Source organism: Capra hircus, chromosome 24, assembly GCF_001704415.2.
Source record: "Capra hircus breed San Clemente chromosome 24, ASM170441v1, whole genome shotgun sequence".
Lineage (NCBI taxonomy): Eukaryota > Metazoa > Chordata > Mammalia > Artiodactyla > Bovidae > Capra > Capra hircus.
Window position 1 is genome coordinate 37514237 of NC_030831.1, and position 24322 is coordinate 37538558.

Genomic DNA, 24322 nt, shown 5'->3' on the forward strand with positions numbered 1-24322 from the left:
GTGTAAGTCTGGTGCCTCGTGGACTGAGGGTTGCTGCTAAAAAGCACAGCTGGAGTAAACTGGAGTTTAACGGCTGTAGAAAGGAAGCGTGAACACATGGGTCTCAACTGTGCAACCAGCATCCCTCAGCATCCAGGCTGTGCACTGCGAGGTCGTGGGTGGCTTATAAAGACAGACTGGATGTGCCTGGAGGTCAGAGCCCCCCACAGCGGAAAGGGGGGTGCTCCTCCAGGGGAGGCTGAAAGTCGCACTTAACCAGCAGCTGTCCAAGCTAACATGACTGCTTGCCGCCCAGCTCTAAGTGACCTCACGCTCCCAGGGAGCAGAAGCTGATCACACCGAGGCTGTCTGGGAAAGGCAGGAACCTTCCCAGGAAGCCCGGGCGCCTCACTCCTCTGCCAGCAGCCACACCAGCCCCCTTAGCACCACATGACCTGCTGGCCAACGGAGTGCCACTGGGGGAGGCAGGTCCCAGGGAGAGGCGTGCACCACAGAGACAAGTCTCCTGGCCTAAATCAAGCCACCAGGTTGGCTATAAAAATGCCTTTTCCAGGACTGCTCACAAGTGAGATTATAGGGCAGCCGCTGGGTCCTTGAGATGGGGTGAGCCTTCCTCCTCATCCCTTCCCCCTAGCTAGGGCAGAGGGGCCCAGCATAGAAGGCCTGCTGTTTTCATGTTTTAAAGTTCGGGCCCCTCCTTCTGGGGCTCACGGGTGGGGTACATGCTCACCCTGTTTCTACAGCTGGGGAACTGGCTGTCAGCAGCTGTGGCTTCCTAGATATGACTCATGGGAAAAACCCTACGCCCGTGGAGTGTTTTCAGGAAACCCCAGTTGGCACATGGCTCTGCCCTCTCCCCTCACATCCCCTTTACAGGCCTTCCCCAGGCCAAGCGGGACAAATGCTCAATGGGAACTAGACAGAAGGCAGAGACTGACCTGCCTCGCTCCACGGACGGTACTAGGGTGGCGAGTGCGGTGTCCTCCTTGGCGGGGTCTCATGACTCGTCTACTGCAGTGGCGAGTTTCAGCTCTGTGTCTGCGACACGCAGTGTAGACAGATCACAGCAGGTCCTGCACTGACGTTGAGGAGGAGGAAAGAGGTTCACTAGGAGTCAGCATCTTGAGAAGGGAGTGGCTGTCCTTTCAAACGGAGAGCAGCAGACTGGGCTGAACTCAGGCTGAGTGGCTTGGAGAGCTCACTCTGGAAGTCAGGGGCCTGGCGCTGAGAGTGAGACATGTGGACCAGGGTCCTGGACTCAATCAGGCACGAGGTTATGACTTCTGAAATGATGGGGCTGCTGAGAAAAAGGTCAAGGTGCACCTTGAGATAAGCGGTGACAGGACTGGGATGTGTCAGTCCTGTCAGCAAATGGCCCCATTTAAACGATGAGAAACAAACCAAACCAGCAATAAAGACCGAAAATTGGCGCGAACTGCAATGTGAAGTTACTCCCACACTAGCACATTCGTCTTTCTCAGTGAGCCCATCCTCTTTTGAATTGTCTTTCACACTGTGCAGTTTGAAAGGAAAGCAGTAGTTGTGATCAGAGACACGCTTGTAGCTATACACGCACAGACTCACTTCTCACACCCGCTCGCCTTGCCCCTGTCTGGGCTACCAGCCAGCGGGGAGGGCAGCGCACAGGAGGGAGTCTCTTCCTGGTGTGAACCCATCTGAGTGCTTCCCTCCTTTGCCGGAAGGGCACCCCACAGTGCTGCAGTCCCCACTCCCCAACCTCAAGCCCAGCCATTCCATCACAAAAACAAGCAGAGAAGGTGGGTGCTGCCCCACATGGAGGTGTGTGCTTGAGGGAGTTGGTGGGTTCAGTGTGGGCTCAGCCACCCAAGGGGATTAAATAATACGTGGGGTGTGGTTTCTGACCCAGATCACTGAGTCTCCTGACAGCTGATGAAATCAGGAGGGCTACGTGCTGTTCACCCAGAGGAAGGGCTATAATGCAAGGCCAGGGTCCTGAGCAGGGCTGAGGTGTGGGGGATGCAGTAGGGAGGATGCCGGGGGGTCACCCCTAGAAATTATGTAGGCAACTGAATGGCTGCCTGGCAGAACCTACAAAGCAAGGGAGGTTAGTTCCTGCGGGTGGAGCCTCACTTCTGGAGTCAGATCTTATAAAAACAAGCACCAAAAAGAAGCCCTTTCTATATACAAATTTAAGTGTCAGCAGAGATCCAAATGCTAATTTATGGAAATCAGCAGCTTCTGGCAAGAGTTTAGAGAAGACAATCTAAACGTCCTCTGAAGGAAAAGGTCAAGACGCATTGAGTTCACGTTTGTTTATTGTTGTAACATTTTGTTTTGAACATCAAACACTGCACCAAAATATGAGCCATTTATCTTCAGACAGATGTCTTTGCCATAAAGTAAGCACTGATGTCGACAATTTCTGACAACTCAAGAAACGTATTAGTGGCACTGCTGTGTCTAATAATCAAATGTCATAGACCAAATGTAATGATTAAATTAAGAGCAACATCTCCCCTTCCTCTTCCTTTTCTTACCTTTAAAACAAACCCTAAAAAGTAGTTTTCACCTGGAAAGAACACTTACTTTAAACCAAAACTCAACTTTTCACCAGTTTCATTAAACCCAGCATTCTCTAAAGCAGGAAAACAAGGGTTCCCAGAGTTAACTAAAATGATACTCGAAAAGATGACAAAATCCCCCCGGAGAGTCTCTTTTCACCGACCTGCAGACAACGCAAATCCATCCTTGTCCTGTTCCTTTGGGTCTGGCCAGTACCTCTCAGGACGCACTCCATCTGCAGGGCCACATGCAGTTGGGGGCACAAAAACTTCTGGCTCCGGTGGGTGGCTATCACTCCTGGATTGTCAGCAGCTTTCATCTCACATCACGCTAGGAAGTTTTTTTCTTTTTCCAGCTGAAAACTAGGCGCTGTCTTACAGCACAACAGACGTCCTCACACGCAGGGCCAAGCCTGCCCCCTCTGGGCCCTCGAGTGTGCCTCCTGAGCCCCGCAGAGATGCAGATGTGGACACCACAGCCGCACAAGTTTCCGCGCAGACACCGAGGCAGGTGTACAGTTGGGTGGGATGCAGTCGGGAGGGACGGAAAGAGGGAAGGGGCCACGGCCACTCCACTGGAGGAGAGAGTGACCCAGAGGCGGCTCCTCGAGATGACGCCCGCCCCCAAGAGCAGCAAGCGGCCACTGCTCCTTCTTAGCTCTCCTCCTGAGGTCTGTGTACAAACACACCGAGGGCATCTCTCTTTCACGGAAAGAACAAATGTCATTTGTACCAAATGGCAATGGATTTTCAGCACAAACAATACTTTCATACACTCTAGCGATAGTCGTCATCTACGTTCAGCAAGAGGGGCTCCTTTAAATGAGGAGGAACACTCACATTGATCAGCATGTGTACCCAGCAGACTGGTGACACCCGCGGATCAACGTGCAGGGACAAGATGACACACTCTAGCATTGACGGACACCGGGTGGAGGGGTCGGCCACCCCAGCGCAGGTTCCCGGTCTTGACCCTTTAAGACGCCCCCGTCCCGAGAGGAGAGCTCATCAAGGAAAAGAAACTGTCTCATGAGAGACTCTTTAAAGGACAACCAATGAAGGACGACAGGAAGGCAGGCGTCAAGCTTTTCCGTACCGCAAACGCGCACACAAGCCTCTGTGGCTCCAGGGAAGGGCCTGCACCGAGCAGAGGGCCAGGCCGCCACCGGCAGCCACAAAATGAAGGAACCGTGGGTGACTATGATGCCACTAATGGGGCAGAACCTCACACGAGGAACACAACCCAGCTTCCTGACCTGCTGGCTGTGAATAGGTCTTTAAATGATGCATCCCTGAACCGTTTGCGAAGGGAAGGTTTGCCCAGGGGGAGGCATGTCTGGTTTCCCTGGGAACACGGCTTCCGGGCTCTGCCTCCAACATGGCTCAGTGGAGTCCGGGGCCTCCGACCCTCCGCTCTGGAGAGCAGCCACCCCCACTTCTCCAGCTCGAGATGAACAGTACTGTGGTGGAGCAAACTGAAAAGAGGAAGGCCCCCAAAACCCAGCACAGGAAAGCAAGAGGCGGACCCGGAACCATGGCGGGGGGAGGGGAGCGCACCGCTCTGCAGTATTTCACTGCTCCACCGCCCTCCCCCCGACTCTGGAACCGCTCACTGCTTTCTCACCCAGTGCGGGGCTGCATGTGGTCACCACCGGTCCCCAGGGCCTCCTCTCTTAACAGTTCTCTTGATTTTAAGCCCGAGGGGGCTGTCCGCACCAGCTCATCTCTGCAGGCTCATGCTCACAGCCCTGCAGGGGCGTGTGGACGGGACCATACCTGGGTGGCTTGCTCAGCTGCAGGCACGGGGAGGGGCAACAGACACCTTCCCGGGACCTGGCCTAAGCACACGTCTGCATCTCTAGGCCTCCCTGAGAACCGAGTTTCCCTGCTGGCTGACTGACTCCTGCCGAGACCACTCTCACCACATCACACATATCCTGCAAGACCCGCGCCTTCCGGTGGGTCCAAGACACAACAGTTCAGGTCCCTGTCGAGGAACGGTCAGGGTGAGGAGGCGAAGGTCTCTCCTTCCCCTGAAGCCCTGGGAGCCAGGGCCAGCATCCTGCTTCCATGGAGTAGGGGATGGAGGGAGGAGCCCACGGGGGAAGTGAGCAGGCGGTTCAGACAACATCAATAGTTGGACCCTGATTCCCTACCAGCAAGCCCTCCTCACAGAGAGAAACACTCTCAACTGCCCAGTGGAAATTAGAACACTTTACTTTGTGCAACATTTGGTCCACTCTTAGCTTCTCTTTTCTTCTTCTTAAATTATGCAATTAAAGAAGCACCCGGCACGCAACTCGACACAGAGCACGTGGGAGGTCTTGGGCCCGAGCCCCTCGCTGAGCCGGCCGTCAGCACCACACGGCAGCCCTGGGCCCGGGAGGGTGCGGGGGGGCGCGTCCGGCCCTGGCAGCTCCCAAGCCCGTCCCTGCCGGCGCCCGGCGGGCAGTGCGCCGTCCCACACCTGTGGCCGGGAGGGTCCCCGCATCCTCTGTCCAGCAGAAGGCCGGCTGCCTCCCCTGCTGCGGGGGCCGCGATCCAGCCCCCCGCCGCGGCTGCCGCCTCAGACCAGGTCCTCCAGGTCCACCTCAGGGATCGGCTCTCGCCAGTAGCAGAAGGAGCTGAACTCCGGGCATGGGAAGGCGGAATTCTGTTCCTTGTTGAGAAGCGGGAACACGTGTTCCACGAGCTCGCTCAGCCTGTGGTACCTGGGAGTGGGGAGGACACACACCACTACTCGGCACCTGACCTGAGGGCACGAGGCAGCAGGCTGCGAAGCCAGATGCTCAGATACCTCAGAAAGAAGGGTCCCAGGTGGGCGCCCTCCTTCCAGGGTTCCACCTTCCTCCTCAGAGTCTAGGCTCCCCAGCCACCCCCCAACAGCAGCTGTAGAGGAGGGCACAGCCCGGCAGAGGTGGGGGATGCCCAGCAGAGGGGAGGATGCTCCGGCAGAAGGGGTGGACAGAGACTGGCAGGGCAGAGGCTTCCACGGGCGGGCACAGCTCTGACCCCAGGCCTCTGGCTGCACGGCGCCAGGGCTGGGAAGCGGGAATGCACTTACGAGGACTTGTTTCCTTTGGTCCTTTCTTGTATCAGCTCGCCCTTGGGATTCACGGTGAAGATCCTGCAGTCGGGGACACCCACTTGTCTGTAAGCATAGACGTCCTGCCACAGAGAACCCAGAGCAGGGTGGTTACTGAGAAGTTCTCGGGCCCCCTGCGAGCCAGAAGCATCACAGGAAGCAGTGTATGGAGAACACGTGGAGTTGGGGCAGCCGCCACCGAGACTGAGCTTCAGACAGACACAGACTAAACAGGGAGGCCAACGCACACCGCAGAGGGTGCTCAGGAAGCCAGAGAACGTGGGCGCCAAGGACACCCCAGACCCTGGCGTAGGAGAAGGGCAGCGGCTGGGGGTGGGGGAGAGGCACTGCTTGGATCTGGGGGGCAGATCCAAGGCTCGGCTTAGAATTCATGGAAAGGGAGCCCAAGTCCCTGTCACACACGGGCATCCCAGGGCAGGTCTCCGCCCCCAGCACCTCCCTGCTGCAGGAAGAACAAGGCTGATGAAGTGAGCACCCACCCGGCACAGCAGGCCTCACTGCGCCCGCACGCCTGGGGTGAAGATGACGACCCGGCTACACCCTACAGCACCGTCCTGCGCGTTTCCCACTGCGCCCGCACGTGCAGCCCAGAGGAGACACCTACATTTGGGCGGTTCCCAAAGGCAGCGTAGAAGGGCTGCTGAGCTGGGGCAAAGAGATTCTTGATGTCGGTCAGACACTCAATCTTGAACTTCTCCGGCTTCTTTTCTATTACTTCCCTAGGAGAAAAATAGAAGTATCACCACCAAATCCAAAATGGCAATTTTCCCTGGTCTGTGGTCTGAAAACCCACAACCATCCATTTTTCTAAATCCTTCGTAACTGGTATCTTTCTCCATCTCTGCCAGCCTGACTTTTCTCAGCTGTGTCTGACACACACCAGGTGAGCAGTGTGTGAGTTAGAGTAACGTGGAACTCAGACCCAGAAGCTCTGTAATAGACACCGTGCAGCCAGGCCCTGGCCCCTGCGGGCACACACGTGTACACACACATGCACGCATGCACACACGCGCACCTGTGGAAGGCAGAAAACAGGCTGCTGGGGGACAGCATGAGGGGGCCTCGGGGCAGGATGGTGCCCTTGTCGTTGACCCAGTGCAGGTAGCCGCGGGTCATGTCAGCCATGCCGATGGCGCGAGCCGAGCAGTACAGGAACTTGTAGCCGTTCCTGGAAGAGAACGCGTCCTGTTTAGCCCGTGTGCTGTTCAGCTAAAGGGAGAAAAATGCGGTTTTTCTTTTTAAAGGTCCAAATAAAGTTCCTCTCACCTCCCATGAAAGTCGAATTCCTAAATTTAATACAAGAATCATCAGGATTATAAAGATCTCACCACTCCATGGAAAACACCATGGAGAAGATGTGATTAGGGATTATGCTAAACTTTCATGTAATAGTATCTCTACAGAACCCAAATTATAAAACAGAAAAAAAACTGGGGGCTGTCTTTAAAGGATGTGCTATAGATGAAAGAGACAAAAGGTCTTATTTACAAATACAACTTTCAGAATGCAAATCATCCTATAAAACAAGAAACAAAACTCTACCTGGGTAACTGACATACTCATAATTTTCACATTGGGACATTCTCAACCTCTGCTTAAGACACTGTAGTTCTGCGGATCGATTTAAGTCGGATGTATTGGGATTCCCACAAAGGCCACAGCACTATGTCCTCACAAAAGGTACCTGACGGAGAAGACCGCCTGGCAGACTGATCCCCCCATGCACGCAGGTATTACCCCCTTCAAGAAAGACAATTAGAAGTACTCAAAAAAATAGCAAATGATTAAACTGTGGCTACAAACCCAAGTGCAGCTGTAACTACTGACACAGGCAGTGCCTACAGCCCGCAGCCCTGTGCAGGAACCCGCCAGGCACAAGGCTCCAGGCCCATGGGTGGTGGCTCGCACTTTCCCTTGGGGGAGGCTCCAGTGAGAGGTGAGAAAGGAGAGTGAGAAAGCTGGGTCACAAACAAGATTTCCTGGGACTATTTCTATAGGCCCAGCAAAATCCCAGCTCACCAGCCACAGGGTTAGGCACCTACTCGTTGATGGAATGGTAGAGCTTCGCGATGCCCTGGTGCGTCCAGTCTTTACCCAGCTGCGGAAGAATCTGTCCCAGAGCATCAGACCTGAGAGGGTGGAACCAGGAGGAGGTGTCAGGAACCAAGCACATACAGCCAAGTGTTTGCCTATTAGTGAAACACCAGCTTCTGTAATAGCAGCCGCTGTGGGGAGGGAGGGGGTCTGGGGGGTGGGGGTGGCGTGACAGCCCACAAGGCGGTTCCCTTGGTCTGTGTGTGCACAAGCCGAGGACATCACCCAGGAGCTTCTGAGAGAGCCACCAGACCCAAGGGCCAGCCCGTCACTGTCAGGAAGCACTTACAACCACACGGCCTCCTCTTCTCTAATTGCAACAGCTTCGATTTTTTCCTCCCCATGCCAGAATTTGGAGACCAAATAATTAAATCTTTCCAAGAGTTGTGATTATTATTATTGTCATTTGGCTGCGCCACAAGGCTTATGGGACCCTAGTTCCCCAACCAGGGACTGAATGAATCTGGGCCCTCGGAGGTCAAAGTGCTGAGTCCTAACCTGGCTGCCAGGGGAATTCCCCAAAGTTGTTTGACCTTATGTTTGTATGGCCCCACCCACCTCCTCCATCCACAGAATGATTCTGTGGGGACTGCACCCAGGACCTCTCAGTGCATGTGGTTTAAAAAACTCTCCTGATGGTGGCTGGTCACTCAGGTGAGGAAGCCCCAGCCCTCTGCACATGGAGCTGGGCCCTCCTCTTGCCACCCCAGGGCTCCTGCTTACTTGGTTATTGTCCCGTCAATGTCGGAAATGATGACCTTGTCGTTCCAGTTCCACAGGTATATGGTCCCTGCACAGCGGCAGGTGCCTTGATACTGGGTTGTGATACTAAACACGACATCATTTGGGCCATCTTGGAGGTTCAGTTTCGCCTTTCATAAAAAGTGTAAGAATCAGCAAAATCAGAGCTTTGAAAATTAAAGGCAGGTCACTTTGACGGAATTACATGCAACAATTAAGTCATACTTTCCAAGAAAATGTGGTCAGAGAAACTGCTTAACATACAGTGTTTCAGGATGGGGGACACATGTACACCAGTGGCTGATTCATGTCGATATATGGCAAAACCCACCACAATACTGAAAAGTAATTAGCCTCCAATTAAAATTAATTTTAAAAAGATACAAGGTTACATGATCCTAATCTCTTAAAAAACAGCAAGGAAAAGCAACAGAAAACAGTTTTGAAACAGAATCTGAACACTCCCCAAACTGCTGGTAGCATCTCAGGACCCAGCTCTGGGAGGATGGATCGGGGCTGCACCTGGGGCTCGGGAGCTGGGCTGGGGAACTTCGGCCTGAACTGTGTACAAGGTGCCCAAGGGCCCCTCTGACCCCTGTTCCCTGGTCTCCTCCCCGCCCCTCAGGATGCCCTGTGTACTGGAGATCCTTCCCCTTGGGGCACAGCAGGACCAATTCATACTGAAAATGGGTGAAGGTGAGGAAGTGGGTAACTGACAGCAAGAGGGAGATTGCATCTAGGTAAGATGTCATTCCCCTCTGGCTGTGGCTCCTATGAGACAGCGTGGGGCCCAGAGCCAGTCTCAGACTCAGACTGAAAACACAGGTGCCCTGGTTCACTCCCAGACATGGAGACAGGAGGCCTGGGGGTGAAGGAGGGGAAAGTGCATCCCAGGGGACCCTAGGGGTCCCAGGAGGGGGGCTGCCACTCTCCTGGACACACGTGAGCATTTACATGGCCACATGCTCAGCCGCCTGGGAGACGTGGGGTTGGGCAGACAGAAAGGGAGGCTCGTCAAGGTGATCAGTTCCTAAGGCTCATGAGGCTGGACCCACCCAGACCACACGGGACTCACGATCTGGTCTGAGGACAGACGCAGAGACTTCTTATAGGAGGTTGTGCCACTATGGCTTGGGGGATCTGCGGGGGCAGAGTCCACCTTGATGGACTCTTCCAGTTCCTGGGACCCTTCGTCACTCGATGAGTCGTCCTCGGCCGACCTGTCAAACACAGTCTGTTATTGGAGAGGCTGAGGGACATTTACAGACAACAGCTTTTCATTCAGGATCTGGAGACACAGAGAGAAGTCCCAGATCCACCCAGGAGGAACCAGACCCAGGGTCCAGGTCCACGCTGCATGATCCACCTCCTCCATGCCTGGCCAGGGTCACCCTCCTCCTCCCTTCTCGACTGGACAGGGTCACGCTCCTGCTACGACCGGCTGTATTCTGCTAGAACCAGTGAACGCTACTAGCTCTGCCGGTTCTTGCTGAAAGGGATATGTATGTTTTAAAAGGCACAAGTTATAGGAAATACGAACGCCTACAGTGATTTAAGAGACTAACAAAAAACATTTTATATAATCCTTTAAAAAGAAGAGGGTAAAGAACAGGAGGATGAACCCAAGAGTCAGGGATGGGACGAGAGCAGAAGGTGTGATGGAGGAGGGAGCACAGGGGCAGAGCCAGGAGCGGCCGCATCGGGGCCCCTCCCCTCAGGCAGCCAGTCCACACGTCCAGGGCGGACTCCTGCCAGGAGACCAAAAGGGCCTGCCCCATCTCTGAGGTTCTGTCGTGTCTCCTGCTGCGCCTGCCAGCCAGGCAGCAGGGCTCCCGACACTTCACATTTTATGCTTCCCCAAGACCTGCTTCCCAGAGGCCTGCATGCCGGGGCACCTGTCTCCACGGCTCCAGAGCAGGAGCAAGGTGCCTAGGAAGCAGCAATGAGTATCCCGACTCTAAGCTGATGACGTGTATATACAGACATAGATATGTTTTTGGCCACACCACATGGCTCGGCTTGCAGGACCTTAGTTTCCCGACCAAGGGTCAAACTCAGGGCCCCGGCAATGAGTCTTGAGTTCTGACCACTGGATCACCAGGGAATTCCCTAAGCTGATGATATTTTTCAAGAAAAGCAGAAGTTATCTGTTAACTGAGTGGCACAATGAAGCCACTGACTGTCCACAGAACAAAAACATTTCTGACTCAGAATTATACAAATCTGTCAAAGTCACCTGCCACTGGCTGGCTCCTTTGCGCTTGACGGCCGGTCACTGGGTGGCGGGACCTCCACTTTCCCCTCCTTGGCCTCTGGCAGCTAGAACAACAGCACGACAGTGGCGATGAGCAGCTCTCGCCCTGCTGTCAGGGCGGAAAGCCATCAGCAGCTCCCTCAAGGGATTAGCAGAAGTGCTGTCTGAATCCACAAATTAAAAACACTTAAGAAACAGACTGCCTCTAGTTTGAGCCAAAAGGACAGAAACCTGAGAGGGAAGTCATACGCTGTGTGTGTGAAAAGCTGCTGCCACCAAGCCAGGGGCAAGGACTGTGGCAGGCACCAGCTCAGTCTCACAATGTAAGACACACAGGCCACACCCACGAGGCCGGGCAGGGGCCGAGGGCACAGGCTCCCTCCTCCCGGGGGCAGGGGCAAGCCCTGGGGGTGCGCTTGAGGTTACGGCGCAGCCCCACCCCTCACCAGCCCCATGCCCGCGGTCCCGCGCCCAGGCTTCCTGCTGGTACCCAGGCGGTGGCGAACGTCACAGGTGATGCACGCGCAGCACCGGTATCTGACCTGCACAAGTAATGTTCACACACGGTGCCGACTACTGTGAAAGAACACCATGGAGCCCAAATGGGACTTCCCTGAGCTTGGCACTCAGCCCACTTCCAGCTCGGTTACCTGCTTCGTTATGCTCTCCCTCTTCCGCCAGAACCACCAGCGGCCAGATTTCTTTGGCATCTTATCTTTGACCCAGGACTCGACTGTGGCCTAAAAACAATGAGCACAGGTTAGTCCAGCATCTCGGGCACAGGGCACTTGACCCCTCTCTCAACCAGAGGGCGGTGACGCTGCCTCGACCTGCGGGCGCCCCCTCTCGGGGCTGTTCCGTGCTGTCAGGTCAGGTGGTCTGGCCTCTCTTAGGGGCAGGTGGGCTGCTCTCCCTTCTCTGCCCTCACGAGTTACAACGACCAACTGATGATGTGCGTCACCTTGGTGGACAGACTCCAAGCTCCAGTTTCTACGTAACAGGCTCATTAGCCACAAGCTGAAGGACCCACACTGACGCCACGCTTCCGGGGGCCCTCTTCCTATTGCATCCTTCCATATTAATGGGAGGAAATGTTTTTATCCTGTATTTAAATAACAATTAGGGGAATCTCTCAATCTTGACACACGATCAGAAACTGGTATAAGTATCTAGTAAAAATGACAGATACGGCACCCCAGCCGGTTTCCTGGATTTCTGGGCATGAGATGATTTGACTGATGGTATTAACTTTACAATATTAAGTAAAATTGAACCGCACCCAGTTTAGAGACATGCACACACGGATTCTCAAAGCGCTGTGTGCTGCAGACATTCCTGGGGAGCAGCAACTCACCTTGGGCAGGCTCTTCTGGAAGACCTGAAGGCTGAGGACCATGGGGGCCGCCAACGCCCAGCTGTAGTAACTGTAGAGCAAAGCCAGGCACGACCGTCAGAGAGGAGAGGGCGGGAGAGGAAGCAGAAATGTCATAACAAAGTCCTTATTCTTTCCAGTGAAGACGTGATCAGCTCAGTTTCTTGCCACATAAGCAATCTTTGCTTCAAGCCAAACTTCTCCAAGCAGAGAAGTAGCACAACGTGTAAAACAGAGCAGGATTTTAAGCCTCAGTGGAAATGAAGCTGGAGCTTCACACCTAAGTCACTGCCCATTTAGCTCATTTACATGAAATGGCACAGTGAGAAAGAATATAATAGTTAAAACCTATACAGCACTTAGGGAAAGAAAAACCTGCAAGAATACTGAACAGTTATAAGCAACAAAAGAGCGAGAGTATTTACCGGTTATAGATCCGTATCACAAGGTTGGGATTGTCTATGAGTCCAGGGTTTTCTGCAAATTCATGGTATGTAATGATGTGCTCCATGAATTTCTCTACAAGGTAAGATAACAATTACCACCTGGTTAGTTAGAGATTACAGAATAAACATCCATGTGGGCTTATTACAATACTCTCTCCATACTGAAGTGACCACAGGATCAAAAAAGTACTTCAAAACAAACCAAAAAACCCAACAACTAACTTTTCTAGGAGAATCAACAGCAAATGGCAGATGTTTGTGGTTTTTTTCCTGGACAAGAAAAACAAACCACTTCTTTTCTACGGCCCCTCGTCTACCACTCTTTCCATAGCAGTGAAAAAACAGAACCCAAAACCAAACAAACAAAAAAAAACAGGAGAAAGGGATAAGCTAGGGACTCTGAGGCAAACAGATGACAGCTGTGAGAGGGAGGGAGATGTGAAGGCCCGGGTTCACACACACTCAGCTCCACAACCAGCGGAAACTGCTCAGTTTCATTCTCATAAGCAGGCGTGAAACCCTGGACTGGTGGGCAACTTTTAACAGCATAGCCGGGGAACACTCCTGGGGTCTTGCAGCCGTAAGTGCACAAGTGCAGCTACGTGAGGAAACAACCCAAGCATCTTACAGGGCTTGGACGGAGAAACCCAACACAGCAGAATTTGGCTGAGGGTCTCTCAAGAAGAAACAAATCCCAAGTTCCTGCACGACAGATGAGGGTCAAGCATGACTTTCTGTCCCATTCCCAGAGGCGATCCTTTAAGTCAGAGCAAACTCTAACAACAGAGCAAACTCTCACTGGGACTGTTCCTCCTGGTCATCTATGTACTGTTTACTTGCCATTTAGTCTTTTAAGTTAAATTTTACAGTTTTACATAAACTGTATGTCCCCTCCTCCACCTCTACTTTTAAAGGGAGGGCTTAAGAGGATTATAACGTGACCTAACTTCGTCCCTAGAAGGAACCACTGGCCATAACACACTCAATTTCCTGCAAAAAGTAAACAGAATTAAAAGATGGAAAAACGATCACCCCATGACCCCAAGAAGAAGAAGAAGATTTAGGGAGTCCCAGCCGAGAGGTCCCGGGCAACCCAGCCTGCCACACACACACAAGACAAAGGATGACGTTAGTCAGAAAATCTTTCCTTAGAGGAAAATCCATCAAGGGCCACCAGCCAAACATGAGAAAACATGAAGAGCTCAGTTTACAAAAGGAGGTAAGACCAGAAAAGGCCAAAGAACTGGCTAGGACAGTCGGACACACAGGTGCTCAAGTCCCACAGGGTTGTTGGAACCAGCCCTGCTAAGCAACCCCCTTCTCATGAGTGACTTGACTCTCCTGGGCCAACTCTCGGACAGAGTAACCCCTGCTACTTTTGCCAGAAAGACCATTTCACTCAGCAGACAGCTTTGGCAACGTGAGGCCTTCCTCTCATGTCTCAGGCTCGGGGCTGCCAGGTCCCAGCCCTACAATTATTCCAGCAACTTCACAGAAGAGAAGGCAGCTGGGGCTGAGCTGACCCTGGCCGCCCAGTACATGGGGCAGCCCAAGAACCTGTCCTTAGGCTCACAGCTCTCCCACCCACCGACACGCGGGGTCACCCCAACCCAAGGCACCTAAATGAGGGGCGAAAAGTCTGACGTCCAAGGGAGACCCCGCCACCTCCATGAGACCCCAGGGCTGCGTTCCCGGCACGGCTCACCACCCAGGGCGGACGAAGCTGCCCACCCACCTTTGGAGATCTCTCCGTTCTCGCTGAGGCCACCGCAGAGCGACAGGGTGACGTCGGGCAGGTCCATGGCGGAGTCCGAGAGGCACTCGGTGCCGCTGTCGGCTGCCGCGCTGCCCACCGACTGGGGGGACTGGGAGCCGGACAGCGTGTCGGACTCGGGCCACTGCCGGGAGCCGGGCTCCGACTCACTGCAGGGAGAAAGGCACCGGCCATCACACCCCTGCCCTGAGCCTGATGGCCAAGCTCAGGGCTCCCTGCCCCGGACGCGGCTTCGCTTAGGCAGTGTTCAGACCCTATCCTAGACAACACTGAGACAACGCAACAGTGCTGCTGAGGAATTAACTGAACACAGTAAACACGCACACACCGATCGCTCACAGTCACGCGAACCATCGATGATGGCCCTTCTGACTTATCAAAGGGATGAAAGAGTTACAAGCATTCATTTACATGACAAAATGACAGGGTAAGAAAAACCTGATGTCTGGAAACCTTCTGATCTTAACTTCCTACAAAAGGCTGTGGTACTATACTCCTCTCGGAGAAAACTGCTGTAGTCCAAGAGGGTATTATTGTTAAAAACAAGGCTTTTCTAAATTCATTTATTACCTCATGAAAACAAAACGAAGAAATTAACCAAGTAAAAGTTCTCAGGAGGCTGGACACACCTCAAGAAAGAAATGCACCAAGAAACCAGAAATAAACTGTTCCTACACTGGTGAGCCTCAGAACCAAAGTTGAGGTTACTCAACGTTTTCAGTTTTCTAAACAAGGCGTGGAAGCCAGGTTTTAGAAGCTGATCCTAAAGGAAACTTTTTGTAATGGAGCATAAATTTGAGAGGAAAAGGACATGGAAATGACACCTTACATCTCTTAGTCATGAATGCTTCCTACTCTACACCTTCTGAACGGATACTTTTAGAGTTATTTTATTTTTTTAAAAGCCAGTACATAAATGCATGTCATCTCATGAAGTTATATGATGTTTAAAAGAAAATCTGAAATTTGAGCAGTAGGTGGCAGCACAGTACAGCTAAGTCATAAATAGAAAGCCGTTGCAAACACTAACGTTTTGCACTTGAGCCTCTGAAGAGGAGATGCTGGTGTTGGACTGGGCGATGCACACCCACACCACAGTTTTGAGAGTAATCGGATCAACAGAACGTGCTGCTAACCGGAGACGGTGAAAAAGCCAAGGCCACCTAGGCGGCAAGCGCCGGCTGTTGTGCTGGGGCTCCAGCAAGGCTGACCTCGGGGTGAAACAAGCACCTCGTGCTCACCCTCCTGGGCACATGGGCGGCCCCTGCAGTCAGGTATAGCCATGTGATCAGACGACTGTGCTGTCCCTATGGACAGAAGGCATGTGCCGCCTCCTTCCCAAGCCGGGCCCCAGAAAACTGCGCCCCCAGCGGCCCTCCCCTTTCCCTGTCGAGGCCCCATGGGGACAGGGGAGCCTCAGGATGGGAGGGGCTGGTGCTCTGGGGCCCCCATGCGCAAGGCCCCCACCAACACCATCACATGAGCAAGAAATGACTTGCTGTGGTCAAGCCACCGAGGTCGTGAGTTTTACTAGTTACAGCAGCTGGTGTGACCCTGACTGACGCCCCCGCTGAATACATGGAAGACGCCGACCAACTCAACAGTGGGCTGTTAGAACCACGGGACTGTGTGCTTCAGGGTCAAGTTCAGCTCTAGTTACAAACACTAGCTCTTCAGTCAGGGGGCCGGTGACCACGAAGAGAAAACGAACGCCTGTGAGCCTTCCAACAGCCTCCCTGTCTTGCTTCCAGACACAATCACGCATGACGTGAGTGGCTACGGCCCCAGACGGTCAGGCTGCAACCGCACAGGGTGGCCCCCGTGCAGCAGTCATGCTCCCCGTGCTTCAAAAAAGCAAACTAAGAAATGTCTTACATCTGTCCCGATGTAAACAAATGGTTACGGACTGGGAAATCACAAACAAAGAGGTAATGTCAAGATAGCTTACGATGGGAAAAAAAAAAAAAAAAGGACCAGTTTCACTTCTCTCCCCTTAAAAACCCAACTACTACTCCAAACAAACGGGAGAAAGTTAGGGCGTTTTAAGGATCCTGCAAAAATATCTGTAAAAATTAAGTATCCTCACCCCAATCCTGTCTATTTTAAATAAAACCTTCAGATATGCTTTTCAATAATTTGTTTAAAAGTATTTAATTATGTGTGACTATGGCTCAGTGTATTCAAGCCATGAGAACTTGGGGAAAAGTAAACACTGCTCTTGTGATCACAGAATATTATTTAATAAAATGGAATTTCCCCAAGAATGGAAATGGCCTTGGGAAAACCGCCCAAGTCTATCACTGCTAAGGTTTTGGTGTTATTCCAAGCAGGGAGTCACAGAGGAGGAAGGGATGGCTTGGAAAGGAGGAAGGGGAAGTTTGGAAAGGCCCTGGAAAGGGCCCCACCAGATCCAGGCCTGTGAGTAAGCACAGCCTCAGTGAAGAGCAGAGGCCCGCTTTGTAAAGTGTTTCTGAATAAAGACATATCACCTCTAAACACATAATAAAGGAAACAATGCTAATGAACAGGAGGAGCTAATCTGATGTCACATCCGTGTTACGCCCTTACTACAAGAGCTTGATGGGGACACCTTCTCACTGTACTGAACATTTCTTCACAAAAAGGTAAAAGACTATACACGCACAATTTCTCGATTTTCCAAAATCTGAAGCAAGAATTCAATTTAGCTGAAGCATACCAGCCCCTTGCTCCTTTTTCTAATGCTTTGCTCTGGAAACATCTAGAACATTTCAGAGTTGCCCGCTCTGCAATATAAACCCACTACCTTTTGGGGAAATAGAGAGCTGCAACCTCGGGTTCCAGGGCCTTCAAGTCGTCCAGGTAGATATCATCAGGCCCCTGGTGTTGGCTTCTCTTGTGGACACCTGTTTTTTATAAAAGAAAAAACACATCAGAGATGAGAACCTGGTTACTCTTCATTTACAACTGCAGGAAAACAAAGGTTTGCAAACCATAAAACTAACCACAACTGGACCTGCGGTGTACTTTTAAAGGCATCGTCTAACCTTCCCCACTGCCGTCTCTCACCCATCCAGGTGAAAGAGGTCAGCACTCTTGCTGCCGCTAAGTCACATCAGTCGTGTCCGACTCTGTGTGACTCCATAGACGGCAGCCCACCAGGCTACCCCGTCCCTGGGATTCTCCAAGCAAGCATATTGCAGTGAGTTGCCATTTTTTTCTCCAATGCGTGAAAGTGAAAGTGAAGTCGCTCAGTGGTGTCCGACCCTCAGGGACCCCATGGACTGCAGCCTTCCAGGCTCCTCCGTCCATGGGATTTGCCAGGCAGGAGTACTGCAGCGGGGCAGCACTCCTGCCAGCTATCCAATGAACATGGGCTGCATCTCGCATTCTTTCATCTTCTCTCATGTGAATCCTGGGCCCTGAGTCATTTATACTTGAGAGTATGCTTGCTTTTTACCTATGAACGTGCATGAGTGCTCAGTTGCTTAGCGGCGTCCGACTCTTTGCGACCCCATGGACTACAGCACAGGCCTACCTGTCCTTCACTGTCTCCCCCAGAGCTTGCTCAAACTCACATCTATTGAATTGGTGATGCTACCTAATCATTCATTCTCTGCTGCCCCTTCTTCTTTTGCCCTCAATCATTCCCAGCTCATCAGGGTCTTTTCCAATGAGTTAGCTCTTCGTATCAGGTGGTCAAAGTATTCGAGCTACAGCTTCAGCATCGATCCTTCCAATAAATATTCAATTTCCTTTAGGATTGATTGGTTTGATCTCCCTGCAGTCCACGGGACTCTCAAGAGTCTTCTCCAGCGCCACAGTTCGAAAGCATCAATTTTTCGACACCAAGCTTTCCTTATGGTACAACTCCCACATCCCTACATGACTACTGGAAAAACCATAGCCTTGACAAGATGGACCTTTGTCAGCGAAGTAATCTCTCTGCTTTTTAATATGCTGTCTAGGTTTGTCATAGCTTCTCTTCCAAGGAACAAGCATCTTTTAATTTTGTGGCTGCAGTCACCATCCACAGTGACTCTGGAGCCTAAGAAAATAAAATGCTACTGCTTCCACTTTTTCCCCATCTATTTGCCATGAAGTGATGGGACCAGATGCCATGATCTGAGTTTTTTGATGCTGAGTTTTAAGCCATTTTTTTCACTCTCCTCTTTTACCCTCATCAAGAGGCTCTTTAGTTCCTCTTTGCTTTTTGCCATTAGAGCGGTATGATCTGCATACCTGAGATTGTTGATATTTTTCCCAGCAATCTTGATTCCAGCTTGTGCTTCATCCAGACTGGCATTTTGCATGATGTACTCTGCACAGAAGTTAAATAAGCAGGGTGACAATATACAGCCTTGTACTCTTGTCCCAATTTTGAACCAGTCAGTTGTTCCATGTAAGGTTCTAACTGTTGCTTCTTGATCTGCACACAGGTTTCTTAGGAGGCAGGTAGGCTGGTCTGCCCTTCCCATCCCTTTAAGAATTTTCCAGTTTGTTGTGATCCACACAGTCAAAGACTTTAGCATAGTCAATGAAGCACAAGTAGATTTTTTCTGGAATTCCCTTGCTTTTCTTTATGATCCAACGGATGCTGGCAATTTGATCTCTGGGTCCTCTGCCTTTTCTGAAATCCAGCTTGTACATCTGGAAGTTCTCGGTTCACATACTGCCGAAGCCTGGCTTCCCTGGTGGCTCAGATGGTAAAGAATCTGCCTGCAATGCAGGAGGCCTGGGTTCAAACACTGGGCAAGGAGGATGCCCTGGAAACGGGAATGACAACTCACTCCAATATTCTTGCCTGGAGAATCCCAAGGACAGAGTAGCCTGGTGGGCCACAGTCCATGGGGCCGCAAAGAGTCAGAAATGAATGAACAACTAACACTTAAAGGGATTAATTTTACTCATTAATTGACTTTAATACCTTCATAATTTTTTCAGAGAATGCTTCTCAGTAGCCACGGCCGGGAGAGAGAGATCAGAGTTGGCTCTGCGGGTGCCCACACTGTGATGGGGAAGCCACACCCCTCATCCCCACCTTGGTGTGGCAGGTCCCAGTCGGGAGGACGGGACCCCATGTATCACCTGAAACCCTGGGATAATTCACTACCTAGATTCGGAGCTGTCGAAGTCAAACCAAAGCCCTGATTACCTCTCTTCTTGGAGGGCGAGTCGACCTTAGCGGCTGGTCGAGCTTCCGAGGGTGCCTCCACGAAGGGGGGTGAGGGAGGCAGGTGGGGGGCATCTAACCCCACGGGGGTCTCCCGAGGGCCCGTTGCCAAGGCTGCCCCACCATGCTGCTTCCCTGGGGCTCGCGGCTTGGGCTTCACGATGGTGCAGACTGTCTCCCCCATTGAAGCGTCCTTCTCGACCTCACTCAGGAGGCTGTCCTCACTGGGGATCACCCGGAAGTGGGTGTTTTCCGACGGCGTGATCATCGCTGTCCTGGGGTGATGCTCAGACCGCTCCCGTTTGCTGACCTGAAACAGGCATGTTTCAACGTCAAACTACTGTTGAAGGTGTCTGTTAACTCTGTTTCCTAAGCTGGATGCTGGTGCAAGTGTTAATTTTATTTATAACTAGCACACATTCACTAAACACATAATTTTGTATGTGTAAAACTGTTCATAATTAGATAGTGGGAAAAACTATTCACTGCATTTTGTTCACTGTAACGATACTTACAAACGCATTATACTTATAACTGTTTTACTATAAAGATCTAAGCACTGGAGAAGACAGGACATGTAAACATTTCAGATGATAGAGGGAAAAAACTTGATCACTCCAAGGAATTGAGGCCTGCTTGCACTACCTCAAGACCCTGTCACAACAATGTAAAAAGCAAAATGTGTATTTTCAAAAACTACATTTTTTGTCCTCTCAAGAAAAGCATTGTTCCAATTTTTTCTTCTTTCACCGAGAGCTGATAAAAAAGCTTTCAGAATCAATTGCCTACTAAAACTTTCAGTGGAAGTTTTACTTTAGGTACTTTAAAATTTTTCCTGATTAAAATGTTAATGGTCAACATTACTGACTACACTGCTGGAATCCGTCTGCTGTGAACACAGCATGAACGTCATAGATGGTGTTAACGTGGCTTCGCTCATGTGACCACACGAGGGCGCCAGGCCCCTTTCACAACCGTCACTGGTGCAAAAACTGCCCTCCACCTCCAGCAGGGAACCCTCTACCTTGGTGGACTCCGGGAACCCGCCCCACGTCCACTCCATGTGGGACTCGGATCTGAGCAGGCTCCCAGCAGGCTTCACTTCCAGCTCTGAGTCGCTCTTAGGACAGGCCACCGGGGGGTAGGGGCTGCAAACACGGGACAAATAAATGTAATGATGTTAAAGCTGGGAATTTCGGTCTTGCTGAGCTCAACAAAGGAAAAGAAAGAGAAATAGAAGTGTGACCACGTCAATTTCACCTGTAGATACGAAATGGCTACTTTAATACCAACCAGCATTTACTGTGGACTTGCTGGGTCCTCAATAATGTAATTATCCCACTTGATTCTCACCAGAAATCAGTGAGAAAGGTAATTTTATAGGAGAGGAAATGCATGGAAAGATGGGTAAAGTTAACATAATACAGAAAGAAACCGGACTTGAACACAAAGTGTGACTGCATGCTTCTTCACGGTGTTACCCAGTTACACAGTGAGCAGTTCACACCAACAAGAACTGCAGAGGGTCAGATTCTATGCTGATTATACAGATCCATACTGGCCAACCCTGAGAATAAGATCAAGTTTAGGAACAAAGTAATTACTGAGGCAGAAGGCCCATACTCGCGTCGAAAGCACACCGTCAGTCCTCTTCTATATGAAAGACAGGGACGCATCAACATGGGGAGTAACAGAAAAGCTACTCAGCTTATCCTTCCTGTAGGAAATGAAACCATCTCCAGAACACTTACTTGTCTAAAGGGGACCAGTCTCCATCAGACAAGGGGTAGTGATCTCCAGAATGGAAGAGCAGGGGCTCCTTATGTTCTTCTTCCTTTAAGGAAGCATTTGAAGATCTTCTGTGAAGGAAAAAAAAAAAAATTCACACAGAACAATGTTACTTACACCAGCTTTATAATATCCCCCAATTATGACACACTGTCTAAATGATACAAAAGAAGAAAGTCTAATGAACAATTAATAACTAAATCTCTTAAAAAGAGAAATCTATGGACTGAGGAGCCTAGCGGTCTACAGTCCATGAGATTTAAAGAGGCAGACATGACTGAGCCACGGACACGACCTTCCATGGAGAAAGGGGTTTACTGGTGCCACCTACTGGACACCACTGCAATCACCATTCAAGCGTGGAATAAACAGGAGGGACAGAAAGGAAAAAAACTCCTTTTTACATCTGGTAGGGGTACTTGACTCAGAGGCTACAAGAAGCAAACTAAGGCTTTATCGTACATTGCATTCAATCCTCGCAAACATGAAGCCGTAAAATCCTACCTTAGGTATTACTTAATCAAGGACCTAGAGGAGTTTAGTAACTTGCCCAAAGTAAAAAAGCTAGTAAGTAGTTGTATTCAAAGCAAGCAAGCCTGTGTTCTTTTCACTACACTCTCCTGCATGTTACAGAAAATGGAAGCAAGCAGACAGCTGAAGACAAAAGCTATGGCTTAAAAATTGAAAACTACAGGAAAAAAAACTCTTAAAAATCCAGAACTTACTTTCAGTCTGAGAACTTTCTCTAAGTTAAAATCTGCAGGATGTAGGGATGTGAGGAAGATGACACAAAAGTATGACAGATGCTTTTAAAATTCATTCTCAGACCTTGGAACTGTAGAAGACTGAACTACTGCTAACAAGGTTTGAATTAATTTACCCTTTGGTTTCCCTGATTTGCAGAGTTAATAGAACTAACTTGCCATATAACCTTGAAAACACCCCTCAGAAGCACTGAGGGTCCTAGTTTTTCATGTTTAGTTAGAAATTTATCCCTTGTCCTATGTACTCGGCAAGAGTCAATGTGAGACTCGTGTGGTATGTCATGTTGAGAGCGCTGCAAAGTATATAGAAAAACTCTGAAAGTTCAAACACTAAACATGATACAAATTCAAGAGCTCCTTACAGAAACTTTAATGTTCTACCAGGACAGACATGAGAATATTTATCACTTAATTAGCTAGACAAAAAATACAGATAGAAATCATTTTATTAATTTGTATTATCTCATCTCTTCTTTACATCTTAATTCAATACGCTCTGCTTTACCACCAACTCTGGTACGTAACTATTTTTCCTTTTGGCTGCATTTCCTAAATCAGGTTTTCCAAACCCTCATCTCTTTTGTCTCAGAAAGACTGAGCTCTGGCACACCACCTTATTTAAGAGGAAAGATACAAATATCATGTAAAAGGCTGATATCCAGATAAAAATACTGCATTTGTTAAAAGAGGAGATTGCAACGGTAAAAGCAGAAAGGGAAATCATTTGCTATGAAAAGTCCTTATCTGCCAAATTTGAAAGGGTAGTACAGCCTGGCCTATTACTATTTACATATTTGAAAGAGGTTTGAAAAGAGCAACATAAATGCCACGGAAAATTTTTTCTTTAAACGTATCTTTGGAATATATTTCACCACAGTATAAAAGATGAGGCTTCCCTGGTGGCTCAGACAGCAAGGAATCTGCCTGCAATGTTGGAGACCTGGGTTCAACCGCTGAGTCAGGAAGATCCCCTGGAGAAGGGAATGGCTACCCACTCCAGCATCCTGGCCTGGAGAACTCCATGGACAGACGAACCTGGTGGGCTACAGTCCACGGGTTCGCGAACCGTAGGACATGACTAAGTGACTAACACACACACACACGGGGCTGCAAAGAGCAGGACACGATTAAACGACACACATACCCCCCGCCCCCCACCCCCGCCACACACGCACACAGTAAACCAAGAAACCCAGCAAAGCAAACTGGATTTAATAAAATATTGAGAGAGAGAAAGAGACCAGGCACCATTAAGAATTTACAAGCCCTAGAAGGGCAGGACATGTCTTCTCTGGGCAAATCTGGACAAAAATAGAACTCATTAGTTCAGATCCATCAGAGTGATGGAAAAAGCTGCTGATGCTGAGGTTCCCTTTAGTCCTGTGATTCACGAAAACCTGCCAAGCACGTTCAAAATGCACACGTACCCAAGGAGAGGCAGCCAGGAGGCTGACCATGAGGGGCTAATGAAGCCTGTGGCACGGGGATGTAAGGGAGGGTACAGGTGAGAGCACAAGGAAGAGCAGCGCTGACTCTAGGCTGACACGCAGCACAAACGTCTACAGCAACCCTGAACGGCAGAGGATCTACGGACGGGCAGATGGCCTAACACTGGTCAGGGTGGTGGGGGAGGCCCAGCTGAAGTTTGCGGATGGTGTGTCTGGAGCACTTCAGGCTTCACAGATGACCCCTAACATCACGGCTCCAAGTTCAGCTTTACTGTGTAAAACAACTACTTTTCTCATTCAAAAGCCAACAGAGGTTCCGTGATATTCACAACTATTGATTCAATGAACTGCACACTTAGATCCATGAATATCACTGTATGTAAATACACCCCAGTTTCTAAAGCACAGGGACAAACACCAACAGAAAGTCAAAGTCAGTGGCCCGAATCATCTACATGGATAAATCAGAGGGACTAAATGAGCTTTCCTCTATTCAGCTGGCAGCATATATATAAGAGATAAGGGGTTGCTAATGACCAGCGCCAAAGTTCACTGCTGACACCAGCTGACCCTTGTCCTCAGCTTGGGGTCAGTCAGTCCGTCTCAGTGTGACTATTGATCAAGTTTGCTTCTGGAAACGGACACGTCCCATAAAAGACCCGTCTCAACAGGGCAGAAGGGGGCTGGCCAGTGTCTGTTTCGTGCAGCAGAATGAAGAGGAGGGGAAGGAGGCATGGAGACCCTCGTCCCTGCAGACTGACACGCGCGTCCTCTGAGGCCACAGACGGTCAGGAGGGGAGCAGCGGCCTCCAGCCCCTGCACCCAGCTCCCATACGGACC

General features: G+C 50.6%; 1 protein-coding gene across 4 annotated transcripts in view; it reads right to left on the reverse strand.

Moving 5' to 3' along the window:
• Positions 2280-24322, reverse strand: part of LPIN2 (lipin 2) — a 96243-nt gene continuing 74200 nt past the window's right edge. For all 4 annotated transcript variants that reach the window (XM_005697070.2, XM_018039476.1, XM_013974287.2 and 1 more), the window contains exons 5-20: positions 21234-21341; positions 20507-20630; positions 19465-19792; positions 17116-17215; positions 14292-14479; positions 12536-12629; positions 12093-12162; positions 11389-11478; positions 10721-10803; positions 9560-9704; positions 8467-8615; positions 7692-7778; positions 6665-6817; positions 6254-6368; positions 5608-5711; positions 2280-5254 (exon numbers count right to left, since the gene is read on the reverse strand). In XM_005697070.2, the coding sequence (XP_005697127.2) occupies positions 5110-5254; positions 5608-5711; positions 6254-6368; positions 6665-6817; positions 7692-7778; positions 8467-8615; positions 9560-9704; positions 10721-10803; positions 11389-11478; positions 12093-12162; positions 12536-12629; positions 14292-14479; positions 17116-17215; positions 19465-19792; positions 20507-20630; positions 21234-21341 (2083 nt within the window). In that variant the 3' untranslated portion in view covers positions 2280-5109. The remainder of the gene's footprint in view (positions 5255-5607; positions 5712-6253; positions 6369-6664; positions 6818-7691; positions 7779-8466; positions 8616-9559; positions 9705-10720; positions 10804-11388; positions 11479-12092; positions 12163-12535; positions 12630-14291; positions 14480-17115; positions 17216-19464; positions 19793-20506; positions 20631-21233; positions 21342-24322) is intronic.